At 25.0% G+C, this 22141-nt stretch overlaps 1 protein-coding gene across 1 annotated transcript in view; it reads left to right on the top strand.

The window, feature by feature from the left end:
• Positions 1-22141, top strand: part of LOC107166936 (uncharacterized) — a 208625-nt gene that overhangs the window by 14265 nt on the left and 172219 nt on the right. The window contains exon 2 of the mRNA XM_089229020.1: positions 20157-20303. Within this exon, the coding sequence (XP_089085146.1) occupies positions 20229-20303 (75 nt within the window). The 5' untranslated portion in view covers positions 20157-20228. The remainder of the gene's footprint in view (positions 1-20156; positions 20304-22141) is intronic.

Here is a 22141-nt window from a genome sequence, read left to right as displayed (position 1 = left end):
TAAACCCAATATTGATTAAATACAATTAAAAATGTTTCAGATATTATCATAATAATATACGTATAGATAAAATTAAAGTTAGAATAATTCGAATGATAAATATTTATTCTTTGGTTAGGGATATTTGTTTAGGGCTGAAAGAATATAGAAAAAGATAATTTACCAAACGTTTACAAAAAAAAAAATATATGAATAAAGCCAATATTTAAGAAGAGAAATAAGAGGGGCAAATAATTTATATTTTTATCGCTTAAACCACTTGAGTATACATAAATTATTTTATAAAAATAAAAATTATTATACTGATTTTAGTTTTTCATAAAAAATTAATTGAAAATTTGAGATCAAATACGTCATACATTTTACTTAGGTACGTGTACCGTGTAGGGCTTAACACAATTTTAACTATAAATGTACAATATACCATGTAGTTCAGTGACAGTTTTACGTTATTTCTTTTTTATTTACGTTTAAGCTATATCCATCTATATAATATATATTTAAAGAGCTATAGTATATTGAGTTTCGTTTTATACCCGTGAGATAGACTTGTAGATAAACGAATAGAAAAGGTCACATAGTTTTTTATTTTATTCTTATTTTTTAAAGGACCGCACGTCAGTTAAACTTTTATTCCGTTTTATTTACAATATAAAGGTATTTTATTACATTATGACATAGAAATGCATAACTTCTTACACCTTTTGGGTATACCTCCAGACACTGTTGAAAAACAGATCTATACGAAATTAATTGCAATAATAATAATAATAATATAATGCTTATTTTACGTTTTATAAAAACCTGAAAAACCCATTAAAACATCCATCTTACACATTACATAGACTTTTACATTTATTTGTATGTTTTTTTATTTTTATTATTTTTATTTAAACGATGAAGCAAAATATAATAAAAAACATTTTTAAGATAGATATTGCTCCGTGTCCAAATGTTTCTCTATATGGCACACCCATTCCTACCTCTCCTACTGTTAAATACCTTGGTCTAACACTTGATCAAAGACTTAATTGGGCCCACCACATAAGAACCAAAAGACTAGCTCTAAATAATCGCCTACGCATGTTAAAAACGGTATTATGCAATAATAAATATACCTCTACGTCCACCAAACTTCTTATATATAAAAGTCTACTCAAACCAATGTGGACGTACGGTCTGCAGTTATGGGGTAGTGCAAAAAAAACAAACGTTAACAAAATTCAAGCATTCCAAAACATTGCCCTAAGGAAACTAACAAATGCACCTCCCTACGTCTCAAATTTTTCCCTTCATTCAGACCTAAAACTAAAAACAATAGCAGAGGAATCCAAATGTTTCTATAAAAGATTCTACAACCACCTAAGCACTCATGCGAATCCACTTATTAAAAAATTGGCCTCCGCTACTATACCAGGTAATCCCCCAAGACGCCTAAAGCGCAAGTGGTGTCGTGATTTGTTATAGTTATAATAATAATATAAAAAAAAAAAAATTAGTAAATAATTAAGAATTCACAGAAAGTGTCATCAATGGGTGGCTCCTTTCATCAAATTATTTTCCTGTCATATTACTCTTAGCATATATTCTTATTGTATTATGTATTAATGATACAGATTGTATATTACTTGTAAAAATAAAAAAAAAAAAAAAAAAAAAAAAAGATAGATATTATTAATAAAATGTTTGACGATAATTAAAATTTTTGAAACTATATTAAATAATCAAATGTTTTTGAACATCTAACAGATTAGGTTGATGGTAATATAAAAAGTTCGAGTTATTGAGTTTTATTGTAATGATGATGATATTATTTCAAGGGGATTTAAATTATTGAGTTTGAATTGTTGACGTTCGATATTATAAGAATTTACAACTGTATTATGATAATTAATTTGTGACATGACCGACTAAAATAAGCTCTATGAATTAAATTGAGATTTTCAAATAAATAATAAATGTATCAATACAAACGTGCAGGTTTATCTGTATAGTTTTTCATTGAATCACACAAATTGATTAAATTAAAATGTGTCATATAAATAATAATTTTGCTTGGAATATTTTTCAGTATAAATATTGTAATTTATTATTATTATAATTATTATTAAAAAGAAAATATTTTTTGATAAGTAATGTATAATTATAAATACATTTCTAGTGTATAAAAAACAATATTTAAGGTAATATGGCAAACTGGCAATAGATGTAATACCTTTAAACTTTTTGAAATTCTGTTATTCAGTTTACATGACTATTATAGTCAATTATTTTTATAAACTATCTAAAAAAATAGTTTATTAGCCAATAACCAGTACTTAACTGTTGACTGCAACCAAAATAAAGATATCATGAATTCTAGCCAAAAAAAGTCGTTCTCTCTTATTGATTATTGGTAACAATTATGAACTTTACCAGTTAAATTAGATAGATAAGATTAGATAAGATTTTTTGTTTTTATTTTTTTTTTTTATTAATAAGTTTTCCTTTTAAGAGGACATTACACCCTGTTCCCATGTTGTCTCCGTCTTACAAGTGCGTAACATTGCAAAAACTGTTTCGCGCGGGAAAGAACCGAGAAAGCTACAGTTATGTAACTAAGAAACGAAATTTTCATCACATAAAAAGGAGAATTTTGTCTGTGCAATATCGTTATTATTTTTTCGATATCAGAACTACAAAAAAAGTTATTCATGCTTAAAAAACACAAAATTAATGTATTATGAACCAATGAGAATTTTTTTTGTATAAATGATATCAAAAATTAGGACAATGTTCAAATTATCTTAGATCGAAATTCATAAAAGCGGGTAAGTCGTGTATGTCGCTCTGCTGTACAGTAGGTTACAAGTGGGTTACTGTAATGGATGGAATTAAATTTGAATCCAATGATATTATATCATTGTATACGAAAAACGATTCTGAGCGAAGACGGTTTATCTGTCTAGGATATATTATAGATTATTAAAAATTTTCAAATCTTAGTTTTAAAAAGAAAAATTTTTATGAATTTCTAGTTTGAAATAATTTGCGAATTTTCGTGATTTTTATATATGTTGTCAAAATTCAAACTTTGAATGCTTGTAAAAAAAAAATTGTGACTACGCATTTCTTTTATTTTTCAACTTCTATTGTTAAAATGTGTTAGAAGCCTTGTATTAAATTTTCAAATCTTAGAATTAAAAATGAAAACTTTTATGAATTTCTATCTAAGATAATTTGAATATTGCCGTAATTTTTACGTATTTAGTCAAAATTTGAACTTTAAATGCTTATAAAAAAAAAATTGTGACTATATATTACTTTTATTTTTCAATTGCTATTGTAAAAATATATAATGAGCCTTGTATTAAATTTTCAAATCTTAGATATAAAAGGAAAATTTTTTATGAATTTCTAGCATAAAATAATTTACGAATTTTCGTGATTTTTACATAATATGTTGTAAAAATTCAAACTTTGAATGCTTATAAAAAAATAATTGTGACTATGTATTTCTTTTATTTTTCAACTTCTATTGTAAAAATATGTTAGGAGCCTTGTATTAAATTTTCAAATCTTAGAATTAAAAAGGAAAACTTTTATGAATTTCTATCTAAGATAGTCTATCTTGAATAGTTCAACTTAAGTCGAAAATTTTTGAAAATTGCATGGTGGATAGAATATACTTATATAAACATTAGGTGAAAATTTCATGTATCTATGGTCATTTGTTTTAAAGTTACATCAAAAACCAAAATCGATTTTGTCGAAAAATGAATGTGCGTAAAATTTCCCGTTTTTCCCTTAATTTTTAGTTTGTTTTTCTCAATTATTTAGAAAAGTATTAAGAAAGTAAAGTACCCCAAAGTACCAACTAGATTCACTTTCTGATCGAACGAGGTACTGAAGTCAAAAATCGAAGCATTTTTACTGCCCCAAAACGTGATGACAGACACAAAAAAAAAAAAAAAAAAACACACTTCATGGTAAAATCAATACATTCATCGTTCCGCTCAGAACCTAAAAAACTGATGTATATAAATAATTTTTAGTGTTAGCATATCAGAAAGCATTACTAAATAGGTCACTGTAGTGAATGTATTAAATCTGAATTCAATGATTAATTCCTGCAAACAAAAATCGATTTTGAGCGTAGACAGCGTAAAATGTTAATAATTTTCTTTTCAATTTGTTAGTTTCTTGGAATAGGTATACAGGTTTTTGAATGAAAATTAGCAATTTTTTTACAAGGTTTATCTAATTGAGAAATAGAAAAACACAAATTTTTCAATTCTTATTTTTACAAGCAAAAACAATCTGTATCAATTATACTAGAATAAGAATATGTGATAAAAGTTATAACAGTGATAACAGTTCATCAGGTTTTGTTGAAAGAAGCCTATTGATAACACTTTCTGTTAGCATGAATATATTTTAATAGAATTGATAAAATTTGAGAATGCTCCGCTATGATAGTTGCTAAACACGTTAAAAAAAATCGTTTTGAATATACTATTTTATTGTTTAATATAATTTATTGATTATGAATCTTTTTAATAATGTTTTATGCTTATTTGAATTTTAAAATAAACGGAATTGAGTTATTTAATGGCTATACAATACCATGCTATAATAATATCATAAAATGCCAACTAAAAACAAATGTATTTCTAATGCATAATTATATAATAATATTATATATTATGGTTCTCGAGTAAACAATTGAAAAAAAAAAACATATAAAAATTGAAATACAACTTTGTATGGTTTGGGATCTTACATTATTATAATTAAAATTTTTAAAAAAAGCGGATAAACCGTGGATGTCGCTCTGCTGTACAGTAGATTACAAGTGGGTTACTGTAATGGATGGAATTAAATTTGAATCCAATGATATAATTAAATCATTGTATACGAAAAACGTTTCTGAGCACCGATGGTTTATCTGTGAAACTTTATTCATGAAACTTCCACCGAATGTTTATATAAGTATATTCTATATCCAACATGAAATTTTCAAAAATTTTCAACTTAAGTTGAACTATTCATAGGTATATGCAATTTTCGATCATTATTAGTTTTTTTAAAAATTAATATCGATAAAAATTTATTGTTGGGTAGAAAAGCTTGAAAATTTAATACAAGGCTCTTAAAATATTGTTACAATAGCAGTTGAAAAATAAAATAAGTTCATAAACACAATTTTTTTTTTAATATGCATTCAAAGTTTGAATTTTGACAAAATACGTAAATATCACAAAAAATTTGCAAATTATTTTAAGCTAGAGTTTCATAAAAAATGTTCTTTTTAAATCTGAGATTTGAAAATTTAATACAAGATTCCTTACAAGTTTTTCAATCTTTATTACAAAAAAAAAAAAATGTTCACCAGAAATTCAAATCAAATTTTTAAGAACGTTTGAAATTTAAATTTTTACAACATTGGATTTCACTAGATTTCTCATTTATCGATTTTCTTATTTTCGTGTAACCCTAAAAGAAATGACCGCAGATACTTTAAATTTTCACTTAATGTTTATATAGGCATCACCTATATTTGATAAAATTTTCAAAATATTTTGATTTGTTTTGAGCTGTTTACTAACATTTAAATTTTCAACTTTTTAAATATTTTTTTTCTATAAACATCGATAAAAATTGTTGGGTAGAAAAGCTTGAAAATTTAATTCAAGGCACCTAACACATTGTAACAATAGCAGTTAAAAAATATTAAAAATACGTAGGCACGATTTTTTTTTATAAGCATTTAAAGTTCAAATTTTGACTAAATACGTAAAAATTACGGCAATGTTCAAATAATCTTAGATAGAAATTCATAAAAGTTTTTTCTTTTTAAATCTAAGATTTGAAAATTTAATACAAAGCTCCTAAAATATTTTTACAATAACAGTTGAAAAATAAAAGAAATACATACTCACAATTTTTTTTATAAGTATTCAAAGTTTGAATTTCGACAACATACGTAAAGATCACGAAAATTCGCAAATTATTTTAAGCTAGAAATTCATAAAAAATGTTCTTTTTAAATCTAAGATTTGAAATTTTTTAATAATATATAATATATCAATATCCTACACAGATAAACCGTCTCCGCTCTGAATCGTTTTTCGTATACAATGATATTATAATATCATTGGATTCAAATTTAATTCCACCCATTACAGTAGGTAACTCATATGAAACTTACTGTACAGCAGTGTGACATCCACTACTTACCCGCATTTTTATTAATTAACAATTGATTGTATCCTCGTACGAATATAAGAATATTATACTGTTAATATAACAACATAAACTTTTGCCATAATTTATTCCGAGAATTTAGTTCTCAATCTTATTAATGCGTTATAATAAATATGTTAATAATATAACTTAGTAGTATATACAAGATGTAACAGATAGAACTGACTTTTGGACTAACTTTTTTTTTTAATATTAATAATTTTTAATATTTTTTTTTTGTATAATACATGTGTAACAGAAAATATTATATTGAAAATGAAAAAAAAAATAATTTAATAAAAAAAATGTTGGTTAAATTCAAAATAGCCTATATGTGAATATGATTATAATAACAATTTATATAAAATTATAAAAATTTAATATTTTTTTTTTGGTTAAATTAATTTGGAATGCAATAACTTTTAAAAAAATATGATTTTTGATAATTTGCTGACATGAGTATATTTCATATACCTAATATTAAAAATTTTTGTCATACAATGAATTGGCATAATTTTTTTTTTTTTTTTGGTCAGGCCTTTCTGTTCACCACATGTTTATCCATAACGGGGTTTTATTCCCATTATAAAAATGCTATGTAAAAACGAATTTGCTTTTTTCATTCCTATTTGATTAGAAATGTGCATTAAAAAATTTTATTCAAAGCTTCTGATAATTTAATGGGATTACATTTAAATTATTCAAAAGATAGTTCACGGAATAATTACCGCAAATTACCTTTTCCTTACAAAAAATATAAAACAAATTATATTTACTATTCTTACGACGTATATTATTGTTGTTGTTGTATAAATTGTATATCTATTTTCATATAAACGTATATATAAATCAAAAAATAACTTTTTTTTAACGCACTATACGACGTATTCATCAAGTTTTGTTGATCCGAACGTTTTGTTTAAAAATAAATACCACTATGTACAATTTATTATCGTTATTTTTTTATTCGGTAAGTGACATTTTGAAAGCCTATCCAATATTCCAGCCACATATGTTTACATCAAAAACAGATTTAAAAATAAATTAGTTCTGTTTAAAAATTCTAACTTATACCTACACGATAATGTCAAATTACATTGCAGTGACATTCGTGACATTTGCAACAATAAAATACTTTTTTCAAATATCGTACGTTAGCCTATCAATAGTAACTATTCATGTATTTTTTTCTCACGCATAAAAAATAGTATTACAGAATTAATTAGAGTTGCATTTTATAAATTATTATTTACCATCCAACAATGCTGCTTGGGTTTGCAGCTGAAGATATATAACAAATATTCAGTGGTGTTAAAATCACAAAGGTTTACAACGATCAGGTATCCTCCATAAATCTCGAGGAAATTAACAATAATAGGAGTTGAATGTCCGTGAGCCAAATAATTAATGAACAAATGCAAATAATAATGAAAAGAAAAATAATATAATATACACTGCAATATATTAATTCAATAACTCACATCTGATGTTTATTCATTTGATTCTTAGGAACGACGGGTATAGAATAATATACAAAAAGTATAAAAATTTAGTCCAGTGAATAATCATATAGTCGACGAATCCGTAACAGCCTGGTTGGATTTTTTAAATAACATATAATATATAATATACGAATAAATTAATATGTTGCGGGTCGTAGTAATATTGGATTTTGGAAATTTAAAATTTCCAAGTGCAAATTCCAGAAATTTGATGATTTTTAAACGAAACCTAACACACTGCACATTTGTTATGTTCCAAATTCAAAAATACGGTCTAATAGAATGATCAACGCAATAGTTACGAGATTATGGTCATAATGGTCTGAAATATGTAGTTTGATGTATTTAACTATATAATAATGTTTTGTGTTGAAATTTTAGAAAAATATTTTCAAGTAAAAAATTTCTTACAGTTTATTATTATATAACGTCATTATATAAGAATATGTTTAGTTCATTATATATCTTTGCACACTGCTCAATTGTAAATGGGCAGTGACTTATTATTTCAGAAATTTAAAAAAAGAACAAATTATCGAAATTAAATTATTTTTTTTGGATTCGTTTTTTTGATAGCACTTTAAAAAATTCTCAAATTCAATAGAACCGCGTGCAGCGCGATGGTATATAGTCTATATATATACTGTTATGTAATAATATTTTGTACTGAATATTTTAGAAAAATACTTTCAAATAGTAATTTTCCACAGTATAATATCATTATATTATAACGTCACTACATAAGTTTACGTAGGTATAGGTAGTACAATTTATATCTTTGCTCTCAACTCAACCATATATTATTATATAGGTGGCGAATAAAACGTGTCTTGGTTATACGCATTCCCTTGTGGGAATCACTATACCATCATAGTATTTCCCCACGCCATATGGCATGTACCCATTGTACCCTTTAAGCCAAACAGATAAAGCTCAGCGATAAATTATCTGCACAGCATGCAGTCTGTTACTCAGTTGTTGTAAAGCAAAAGAAAAACGACCCTGAATCACGCCAACGAGCTCAACAGAGATGTGTAAAACGGATGTGTTGTATTTTAAGTACCTTTACTTCCACACACCTGGTGCAGGATACATTTGAAACGTTCGCTATTTCAAAAAACTATCAACGTTTTTTAAAATATTTCTTTTACACAGTTATTAGTACCATTAAAAAACCACATGTTCTTCGTCATTAATTTCTTAATTTTATTCCCGTTTTAAGCAGAATTTTTTTAAAATTCAATATAAAATTCAAAAAGTGCTTAAAGTTTTCATGAGTGGTGTGAAGTGGTACATGGGTACCACTCTAAATATTGGTTCACTATTCTATGCTCATATCTTATTAAATCACTATAAATACTTACCTATAAATAAGAAACTAAATAAACCGAATAGTGTTGTTTTTAAAAATAGAAAGTACTCAAAAAAAGCAATATCAATAAAAAGTAGAAAAAGTAAAATTTTTTCCATACATTTTGTTTTGTAACCATTTAAATATATGGAAAAGAAATATTTTCAAAAACGTTTATGTTTTATGAAATTATGATTATCTATTATGTTGAATGAATCATTCTGTATATTATGTATAAGCAGCTACCTATGTAACAATATTATGTAGCCGACTAATATTTGTTTTTGGCTAGTGTTTATAATATATGTTAGAATAATCGCATTTAGTTATTATTTTTTGGTTTAGTCGGTTAGAATCGTGATTATTTCTCCCGTATCCGGTAAGAAGATATGGATATAAAATAATTTTTTTAGTATAGAAAGTAATTTTTTTTTGCTCTAAAACAATTTTTTATTTTATCTAATATTGTAATCTTTCTAATAGACATAATTTTGATAACTAGAATTTACGATTTAAAATGATTTGTTCAACAACTAGAGCTGTAATATTTTATTAAAGATGAATAACTACTCCATGATATTATATTTAAAAGATGCTGCGAATTTTAACAACTTAATGATTCTATAATTATATAATAATTTGTAACTTAACATTCAACATTTAAAATAGAAATTAGTTTTGGTGGTTCGCGCGATAACCTAAAAAAAATAATATACAGATCGTTCTAAAAATAACGTCATAACAAAAACTCCTACATACATATATTGTATATAGTGTATATAACTACGTTTTACATTTATTTACAACGGGTCAAATTCCTTATTATTAATAATTCGTTGATTATAAAAAGAAGCAACATACGATACCTATAATAATCGTTTTGTCATCTTGAGCATATTATATTACACGTGTGAATGATATTCATAAGTATAATATAATGTATACATTATAAATTATAAATTATTAAAAATAAAAATCTTAAAGTTATATATATTTAAAAAATTCAAATCAGAGATTGTTGGAATAAACGTCTACTTGGTACCAATATATTATTTGATTTCATCATAATACCTACTCATAACATTATTAAATAACATTCATTTATTATAATAATTAAAGTATAAAAATACGCTTAAATGTTATAGTAGGTAGTATGATTTTTTGACTTCTTCTTTAAGAATAATAAATTTAAATTTTAAATCAAATACGTTGATTATGTTGTTGAATAACAGCCCTAGGGCCCCATTCATAATGCACCTATAAATGATAAAATGAATATAAGTATTTTGGTACCAGAAAATATTTATGATTTTTCTGATTGTATTATGTTTTTTTTTTTTTTTTTTACATAATTTCGAGAAAATTTGATTGCTATAATTACGTATCTTTATTGTATATATCTTTATCTTATACGATAACAAACGTACATTAAGTTTCTTGTGATAAAAAATTGCTCTTATCAATGATTTTTAGACCTTCATACTCTGTATTATTAAACTAGTTTTCATTATTATGTGGTTTGTAACCCCCCAAGACGTCTAAAGCGCAAGTGGTGAAGTGATTTGTTATATAAAAAAAAATTAATTAATTAAAAAAAAAAATAAAAATAAAATACTAATAAAAATAATTATTAAGTAAATAATTAAGTAACCATAGAAAGTGTCATCAATGGGTGGCTCCTTTTATCAAATTTATTTTTTCCCTGTGAATGTACTCTTAGCATATATTATTCTTATTGTATTAAAGATACAGATTGTATATTACTTGTGTAAAACAAAAACAAAAAATTATGTGGTTGAGTAATATTTTCCTTACATCTAACACTTTAATTATAATAATATTTCTGTTCGAATTGCACCTGTTAGTGTATATAAATAATTGTTGTTTTGTTTTGGAAGTGTTTGATCTTAATTTTTAGTGGACAAAGTTTTGACTTTTGTTATATGGTGTGATTTTATAGGGGATCATATTTTATTATGATAACAAGCTGAGGATGTTTATTTACATAAGTGTTCAATTTATTGACTGCGATTGCTAACGAAATATACGATTCAAATGCTTTACGATTTAACTGAATATATAGAGTTTAGTCTGTCATAAATTTACTAACCCCTTTTTTTAAAATTAATTTATAGACCGAATTTGCAGAGAGCTTTATACGTAAAACACACATACCTGATTTATAGCCATTTCGGTGTACTTAAGTAAAAGTCGTATTATCATCACGTCATCTAATTGCATCCTGCCATTTAAATTGCAGCCATTTCCAATCCCCCAATAGGGTACGGCTTCTTGCTTAAATGCGAGTACACATACAAACATGACTCAAGAGTCGTTCATGACTTACTATTAATGGCTACTAGATTATAATATATTATTTATCAATTTATCATCTGTTTTGATTATTCATGGATCACTTCAATTTAGATTTTTTGATCATGTTTCATCTCCCCTCCACTCATTAATAGCTTAATAATTAATATAATATGGGTATGATTTCCTATATATGTCTTGGATACGCGTAATATCATTTTTGTTGATCTAACTGCTAATGGATATTGTATCGTAAGAATTTTTCATAGGAAGTTATAATTACACGAAATATGAAGTTTTAAAATTTTAATTCTTAACCCTAGCGAGTATGCTATATTTTCTAATATTACCTATATTGACGTAATTTAGTCAGATAATGATTTTGTGAATTATAATTCATCCGCATTACATGTGAATAATGTTTTTATACAATTTAATCTGTACAATATAATATTATAATTGTTTGAAAACCTAATATGATTATTTTTTATATCGACGATTGCCAGTTGTTATTGTATTAAACTATGAAGTATTTGTTGTAATAATGCAATAATGCGCACTTTAAATTTGTACCTATATTGGTTTGAAAATTATTAAATTATAGTAATAGAATTTTTTTTAAAAGCTTTCAGCTTTAATGGAATGTTTTTGAATACTATTATTATTAATGATTTATATTTTGAATTAGTCAACGTTTTTTTCGTGTCCAACGAAATAGCAGAGTATTCGAGAATAATTCTCTTTTTTTAGTTTAGGTATATATATTGTACAACTATATGAAAGTGTATATTTTTCTTTAAGACACAATTTGTCCTTTACCATGGGCGATCCAGCTTAACGTAGTTCGAACAAAATATTTTCTAGGCGATCTGGCGATGTACTTACGAAAGTCAAATTCCGACTACATACTACTATTTCTTAGTATGATTTTAGGATATGCATTTAGAAAATAATAGGAAACTGGTTTTAAAATGATTACAGTTATTCGTAAACTTATCCATACAAGTATTGTAAGATCTTCAAATGTTTAATTATTGGTATTCATAAAATACGTTTTAATTTCAACTAAAATGTTTAAAATGATTTTTGTATAATGCCCTAAATAGAATTTATTTAAATTCGAAGGACACTATTTATAGTTTTAAATAGTTTATATTTGCTTCAGAATAATACAATTCCATTGCTATAATATTTGATTTGTCTAAAGCGACTAAAGCACATAATCATAAATACATTAAAATTAAATTTCCAATTGAAATTTATAAGTAATATTCAACATGATTAAAGTTGTTTAAATTAAGCCTTTACTGTACATAAGCATGATCATAATATTATTTTACTTATTTTAATCTATCCGTCACTTACAACGTAATAAGAAAGTTAATTGTTACAAGGTACTTTTATACTTACCTACTTTACACCTGGCTCGTAACCACGATTTTTTTAGTGGGTGTTTTAATTTTATATTTATCTAAGACATTCAGGAGAGGGTGCTTTATTAATTTTCCTTTGTAGCCATCAATGTATATATTAATAATATCAAATATGAATTAAAATCATATATTGTGATAAAATAATTTGTAGAAATCTCAATTACTTAATGTATATATTTTTTGAATGAATATAGCCGACCGGGGACACCCCCTGACTATGTCACTGCTTTACACATGATAGTTATATTATTACCACAAACTGCGAAAAGAAATGGGAATTACACCACGTTCGTCAATATGAATTAGGTACACTATACAAGTCTTCATGATGTATTAGAATGTTAAAAGTAATAAAATGTTAAAAAATTAATATTGACAAGTGATAATATAAAACTACGTTTTTGATTGTTATCTGCAAGTTTTCATGTCTTCTCAAAGTTAGAAATTTGTTCAATTTTTTACCAACTCGGAACGCAATTTAAAATCATCGGTTCATCGGTTGAAATTTATTTGGCATAATATGTTTAATAATAGCGTATCAAAAAAGTTTTATAGCGTATTTAGTAAAATAAAAAAAAGCAAACACATAACTAACTATTAAATGGCAAATATTGCTTGATAAACTGCTAAAAATCTATTAATGTTTGTCAAGGAATTTTCAAAAAGTAAATTTGTTCCTAATAGTTGTCACTATTAACACGTCGAACACCACATTTCAAACGGTATAGAAGAATAATTAATAGGGTAAATATTAACATTTCACCCAGAAACCTTAATAAAGGTAAATATTTGTAAAGTTTATGTTTCGTTTTGTAAACCTTGACAACAAAGAGACCCTTTTAGACCAATGATAATGCTTTCTCTGCTATAGTCAAAATATTTGAGCTGTAGTATTCAGCATAACACGAATAACAACCATTCCAAAGTCGATATTTGTGTACACGCGATTAGATGGAATCAAAAGTCAAACTTAAAAACATCCTGACAAATATTGTTTGGCTTGTTTACTTTTTTTTTATTATTTTCGAGTCCGGGAATAAACAACCATAATTATTCTATACCATGAAAGTTTTCAAACGAAAGTTGTTGCCAATTATATTGTTATTCAAATTATTTTTGTTCTATGTCATGTGTGTAAATTCCTGTATCCTTGAATTATGGCACTGAGTTAAAATATATATCGGGCTTTTGATTTTTTTTTTTTTTTCTGAATAAATGTTATTTCAATTTTTGAATACAGAGCACGTTTATTTTTAGTATAATATTCCACCAAAAATGGAACGATTTTGTTTAAAAGTTAACAATTTAATTTAAATACAATATGAGTATTAAACCATCATCGATAGCTTGTATATTAATCAATTTTTGTTCGTCATTAATTATTTATTAGAATAATAAGCTTAATAGGTACATAAACATAAAACAATAAATAGTGAAGCTTTTACGTGATAATAACAAATGACAAAATTAATAAACACATGTGCACGTGTAATAATTATAGAAAAATACATAAATGTCCGAAAAAAATAAAATGACACATGTATAAAACCATCCAAATCAATTTTTAGTGCATAAAAACTGCTGTCTGTGTAGTTGATAGTACTATAGTTGTAGCCTAGTTAAGTTTTTCTGTTTACCGTGATTTTATTATTTGAATCAAATACATATCTATATGTAGCTTGCCTATAGTCATTGAAATAAAAACTTATTATGTGGCCAAAAACTAAAGTATATTGTTCAATTTTAAAAAAAAGACGAATAAAAATGATTTATATAATTATTGCAATGAGTGTTTTGGCCTATTTTTTACTAACACATCTCAGTAGCACGATTTAAGATATACAGGTTGCACAACGAAGACAAATATTGTGACTCAAGAACTGACACTTCAAAAAAATTAACTCTCAACGCTCCTTGTGGGGAAAATTGTATTTCAGTGTCGCCACATGTAGGGAAAATTTTTATTATTATCTAAGGAAATTAGTTTTATTTTAAATTATTATATAAGATTGTCTTTTACTTATTGTTATACATAAAATAAAATATTCAAGTCCAAGTTCAAGTATAATAATAGAATAAATAGTATAAAATCAGAAGCTGAATCAAATGACAAAAAAAACGAGGCAAAATTTCGAAATAGATAATAATATAAGATCTTTAATCATAGGCGTTTTGCTTATTTCGACACCGGGAGCGCTAATGCTCTATTTTTGACGGCTGTGTTATAGTGTCATTTTTAAAGTCACTGCGGGACGCTATTAAACATAGGTCGTTGTGCAACCTGTATATCTTAAATCATGCTCAGTAGTAAGTGACGCATTTCTTTTTAGCGTTGATGAGATTAATTCATTACGCATAATATTAGTGTAATATTGTATAACATATAAATCTATAATAGTTTTTTTTTTTTTTTGTATCAAACTGTTCTGTTTTTTAAATTTCAAAGCGTTTTGCTTGGACAGGATTATGTTTTTAAGAATGTAATTTACACTTTCAAAAAATATCTCCACATAAGATATTTTCACTAAACAATTATTTTAATAAAAAAAAAATAAAAGTGTATTATTTGGTAAATTATTTTCTAGTTTTTATGTGTATAAGCTAGTGTGGATTTTTATAGATTATTCGTTTACGATTTGACATCATGCGGTGAATGGTGTAAAATACTAAAATTAAAAATGCAATTATGAGCGTTTATGAATAATTGCAATATTTTCCATTCTCGATACTTATCACTTAAAATCAAAATTAGGATTACTGATCATAATATTATCATATAAATTTTTCCTACAGTCGAGGTAAATTCGACGAATTATGGTTAAAATATGAAATTTAAATATTTATACTGAACTTTCATTTTCCTTGACATACATTTAACATGTAACAGAAAGACTTGACAAAAAAAAAATTATGCCAATTCATCATATGACAAAATTCTTTAATATTATATGATAAATAAATAATTTAAGAAATATACTCATGTCATAAAATTCTTGATAACCATATTTTTTAAGAATTATTGCGTTCCAAATTATTTTAACCAAAAAAATTGGATTTTAAAGAAAATTCTAAAAAATAAACTAGGTACTTGACTTAGATAAATCTTTTTACCATCAAAACTATTATTATAATCAAATTCACAAATAGGCTATTTTGAATTTATCCAACATTTTTTTATTAAATTAATTTCTTTTCAATACTAAAAAATAAAATATAAAAAATGTATTATACATGTAGTGCTAGGTTCACTTAATGAACAAAAAAAAAAATATTAAAAAATATAAATGTGAACAAAAGTTAGTCCAAAAGTTAGTTCTATTTGTTACACCTACCTTGTATATATATATAGATATATGTAATACGAAATCAACATGACGTCCTAATTTGACGATCGCAATACAACTTTTATTCATCACATTGTTAGAAATGCAAAGGCGTATTAAAACGAAAAAAAAAAGTAAACAAATAGGTATCAATAGTAATTTTTTATAATCATACTAATATATTATTTAGTTTGGTAAATCTACGTGAATATATTATTCAGATTATTTCAAACCATAAAAATCTAATTGCATATAACTCATATAAGTAGCTTCAGTATTATTTTAATATATTCTTCTTTGAAATGAGGAATTAAAAATGGGTCGTGTGAATAAAAAAAAAAAAAAAAACCATTAAAAAAATTACTACTATAAAAATAATGTATACAAATAATTTCGATAATATTAATTGATTTTGGAATAATAAAATTATGACTGTGTTATACAATAAATTAATCAACTCATAAAGATTCAATATATTATATATTTTTTATTCTTGTAACTAATAAAAATACTAATATATGTTAATTGATAACAATTGATAAACAATTTATTCTTTATTAAATTAAATAAATAAGTGCGATCAATGGATGGTTTCTTCCCTCGCCCTATATCATGCTATCCTTAAATTATATTGTAGCACATATTCTTATTACGCCCTAGTGTATAGATTATATATTCTCTAATAAAAATTAAAAAAAACGGTTAAGTGGATGTCGCTCTGCTGTACATTAGGGGTTGGGGTGGACCTATGACTAGAGTAGGTTAGATTTGAATGCAATGATAGGTATCATTGTATACGAAAAACGATTCTGAACGGAGATCATATGTCAGTCTAGGATATATTATATTTAAATATTGTCACTTATTATATTCTATTTTGAAACATATATTTTATTTTTCAATTAGAACACATTTTACATAAGGCATGGTTAATCAATTTTTCCAAAAACATTGCATGTAGTTATCATAATTCATAATACATTATATTATCATAGATATACATATACCTGGTTTGAGGATAAATCGTTATCGTTACGCGATTTCATAAAAATTTAAAACTCAAACGCTCAAAACATATTTCCTATAATCACGCTTCAAATTTCCTTTATAGCTATTTGAAGAAAAACTTATGGAAAACTTAGTGTTGAATTTTTTAACCTTTGATATAAATACAAACAATTTTAAGAATTTTGAACTACAAAATAATTTGCAAATATTCATGGTTTTGACGATTTTTTGTAAATATTTGAACTTCAAATGCTAATAAAAAAAAATTGAGCCTATGTATTCTTATAATTTTTTAAAAACTATAAAAATAACTTATGAGAAACTTTGTATTACATTTTCAAGTATTTTTATTCGGCCAAAAAAATGTTATGGACACTTCAATATAAGATTTTTCAGAAAAATTGAAGATTAAGAAGGCTATAAATATCTAAAAAAAATCAAAATATTTTAAAAACTAAATGATGTAAAGAAAATGCCAATCTAAATAACTGGTAAAATTTTTATGCATCTACGACTTATAATTTTTGAATAATAACAAATGTTTAAAATCGTTTGAGGATAAATCGTTATCGGTACGCTATTTCATACAAATTTAAAATTCAAACGCACTTAAAATTTTTCCTATTATGATACTTCGAGTTTTCTCTATAGCTACTTGAAGGAAAACTTATGGAAAACTTAGTGTTGTATTTTTAATCTTTAGTTATAAACACAAACAATTTTATGATTTTTCAACTTCAAAATTACTTGCAAATTTTCGCATTTTCGACAGATTTCGTAAAAATTTGAATTTCAAATGATAATAAAAAAAATTGTGACTAACGATTTTTAATTTTTTTTAGCTACAATAAGAACAATGCATAAGGAAAATGTTTATTTTTGACCTCTATAATGCACCAAGGATATTCACTTTTACATCAGAAACCACCCCCAAATTTTGAAATTGAAGCATTATTTCGACTAGTTATGTAATACACAGAGTCACAGACACAAAAAAAATAACATACATCACGTTTAAATCAATACATTCATCACTTCGTTCAGAATCTGAAATTAAATTAAATGTTGGTACCTAAATTGTTGAAAGATTTTAAATTTATATTCAAACTCAGCAGTGTTTTTTATTTTTGCTAACTTTTACAATATTATTGATCCAAACTTCATTTTTACATATTTTTATTTTAAATATATTTTTTTTTTATGCTTCTGCAGCTTTCTTATTTATTTTCCTCGTCTAAGCTGACTGACTGGAAATTTCAAACTTAATTATTTCCTACAAATTTAGTCTCCAGTGCATAGACACACCGTATAGATGGAAGAATTTACTATTATTGTTGGTTTACCACATTAGCTTTCTAATAAAATTATGATATATGTTGTATATGCATATACGTGCATAAAAACACCGTGATTTTGTGGCTCTGTGTACATATATATTATGATTTTAAAATATATTTTTCAATACTACGACGTTTTTAACATTAATTGTGCTTTTTCTCTCGAAAAATATGCTTTAGGTCAATACTGCAGTGTTTGAACCGTCATTATCGGTAATCTTTCCATCGTCACTTTTGATTTAATTAATGTACCTATCACGATTTTTATTTTTATTTTTTTTTAAATTTTAAAAATTGGTAACGATTTGAAAAGATAATGCTTTCAACAAAACTTTTACTTGAGCTACTAATCATTAAGTCATAAAATATTGTTATTGGTTCGCTTAAAAGTAATTTATAAATTGGGTTAGCAATTTATAATACTTGGGTTGGTGATTGTGGTATGACTGGCACGATTTATACTTTTATTTTAGAAATGTAACGATTGGAAATTATCCGCGTTCACACTTAAATATAGTGTTATAAAAATGTATGATTAAGTTTATAAATAATATTGATGTAGTAGGTATTAGTTAGCAATAATATTATGTTAACAGATTTAGAAATCTATTCGAGTGTAAAAACATATTAAATTCATAAAAAAAATTATAATTAGATTGAAACTGTTTTTATTTGATTATATGAAAAAATAATAAATACAACAATATTAGGAATTTAGATGATGAATTAATGATAACTAATTAAAATTACTGCGCTTATGTCACTATTCATCGTGTACAACAAAATATAAATTATTAGTTAAAAAATACATTATCTCACTGTTAATTTCTGTCTATTTGTGACTTTTGTTTTCTGTACAATATAAACAATATTATATGACTATAATATAAATCGGAACATTTTATTTTGGTGAGAATACAATTAGCTGACGAATAAATGTATATTGATTGAACCATATTAATAGAATTAGGTATTTTTTTTGTGCTCTAATATTTATAATTATAGGATACTCTATGTTTTGTTTGAAAATACTTATATAACTAAAATAGTTTGAGACCTATAATTCAATCCTATCAAACTTGAACCCAGGTATTATAGTTGTATAACTTTTATACGTGCCATTATGAACCTCATTTTATTTTCCCTCTTCTGCTAATTATTTAACTACAAATATCGATTGTAAATAGTACCAATAGAACAGTAAATTTAAGTAGGAACATAAAACTAAAAATATTAATTTAATTGCAAACTCTTTAAACGAAAAAACATTAATGTTTAGTGAATTATTTTTAAAATAGTAATCAATATAATGTGAAAGACCGAGTGCGATAAATGTAATAATAACAGTGAGTTTCAAAGATTTTAGAGTTATTAAAAATAATTTCTGATTATATTAATTCCCTGGACTTAATCATAGTAATATGACAGAAAAGCAATGGGAATATAATTTATGCGATTTCTACTACACTAAACGGTCCAGCGGGTATACATTAAAACGAATGTAGAAATATTATTTGAGCTTAACAGTAAACAAAAGCAATTTATTTTAAACCGTTTAATATTGTCGACATATTTTGTTTATACCTTCATACATTATAATTAGTGAATAACGTAAATATTTTTCAAGGAATTATGTAATATAATTTTATTTTTTTGCTTTACAGAATCAATTTAGATTGGAGTAATGTTTAACCATAGTGTATTTTAAAAGAAACAAATTGCTTTTCCACTATAATATGGCCATTCTCCAATCGTGCTGTTGTTTTCAGTCGCTTAGAACAGGATGTTATGCCAGCGTCATTTATGCAATGGTGAGTACATTAAGATTAATTTTAAAAGTAAGTAGGACCAAAATGTAGAGATCTAAATAAATTTTACCTGGATCATGTTATGGGCTGTATGCCAGATTACTAATGCACCCGAAAAATCTTAATGGAGATCTATTATGATAAAATTAGTATTCAGCATACCAGTAAATATGCATGTGCTAATTCATCTCATGCAAATAGTTGATAAAACATTATTTTAGATGACGATAAAAAAATTAACTCATAACAATAATCTCCTACGTTTAGATAAAATAAAAACCAATTAAGTTTGATTAAAATTTTATTTTAACATAAATATATTTCATTTGACCGGAAAACATTTTCATAAAATAATATTCAGAAATTTAATACTACATAATATATTTTATTGATATTTTGATTTTTTTTTTTCTAACATTTAAATGAAATATGTTATGTGTGATGAATGATGAAATAAACGAAATAGTTATAGGAAGTCTGAATTGAATAAGACTTTCAATGTGGGAATTCCACTAAAAAATAAAATGATAGGTATCATTGTATACGAAAAACGATTCTGAACGGAGATGATTTGTCAGTCTAGGATAATATATTCTATTTAAATTTTGAAAATTTCATGGTGGATAGAAAATACTTATATAAACATTCAGTGAAAATTTCATGTACCTACCAATGATCATTTGTTTTAAAGTTACATCAAAAATCAAATTTTGTCGAAAACGGATTGTGCGTAAAATTTCCCGTTTTTCCCTTAATATTTAGTTTGTTTATCCCGATTATTTAAAAATTATTTTTACCCCCAAAGTACCAACTAGATTCACTTTCTGATCGAATAAGGTACTGAAGTCAAATATCGAAGCACTTTTACTGCCCCAAAACGTGATGACAGACATAAAAATATTCATGGTTTTGACGAATTTTTGTCAATATTTGAACTTCAAATGCTAATAAAAAATAAATTGTGCCTATGCATACTTATAATTTTTTAATCACTATAAGAATAATTTATGAAAAACTTTGTATTAAATTTTCAAGTATTTTGATAACGCCAAAAAAATTTTATCGACACTTCAAAAAAATTTCTGAAAAATTGAAAATTTCAGTTGTCTATAAATATCTCAAAAAAAGTAAAAATATTTTGAAAATTAAATCATGTAAAGAAAATACCAATCTAAATAACTGGTAAAATTTTCAAGTATCTAGGACTTATACTTTTTGAATAATGACAAATATTTAAAATCGTTTAAGGATAAATCGTTATCGTTACGCTATTTCGTAAAAATTCAAACGCACTTAAAATTTTTCCTATAATGATTTTTCAAGTTTTTTCTATAGCTACTTGAAGGAAAACTAATGGAAATCTTAGTGTTGTATTTTTAATCCTTAGTTATAAACTCAATTATATATAATTTTATGATTTTTCAAATTCAAAATTACTTGCAAATTTTCGTGTTTTCGACAGATTTCGTAAAAATTTGAACTTCAAATGATAATAAAAAAAATTGTACCTATGTATTCTTATAGTTTTTTAATCACTATAAGAATAACTTATGAGGAACAAATTTTCAAGTATTTTGATTGGGCCAAAAAGATTTTATCGGCACTTCAAAAAAAATTTTTCAGAAAAATCGAAAATTTCAGTGGTCTATAAATGCGTAAAAATTCCCGTTTTTCTGTCATTTTTTTTGTTGTTTTTTTCGATTTTTTTTAAAACTGTTGGAAAATGTTTACTTTTGACCACTAAAATGCACTAAAGATATTCACTTTTACATCGGAAACCACTCACAAAGTTTGAAATTGAAGCATTATTTCGACTAGTTATGCTGTACACAGACACAAAA

Source organism: Diuraphis noxia, unplaced genomic scaffold (genome assembly GCF_037042655.1).
Source record: "Diuraphis noxia isolate RWA-SAM2 unplaced genomic scaffold, SU_Dnox_SAM2 contig0005, whole genome shotgun sequence".
NCBI lineage: Eukaryota > Metazoa > Arthropoda > Insecta > Hemiptera > Aphididae > Diuraphis > Diuraphis noxia.
The sequence above is the reverse complement of the archived record's forward strand: the minus strand, read 5'-3'. Positions and strand labels throughout refer to the sequence as shown.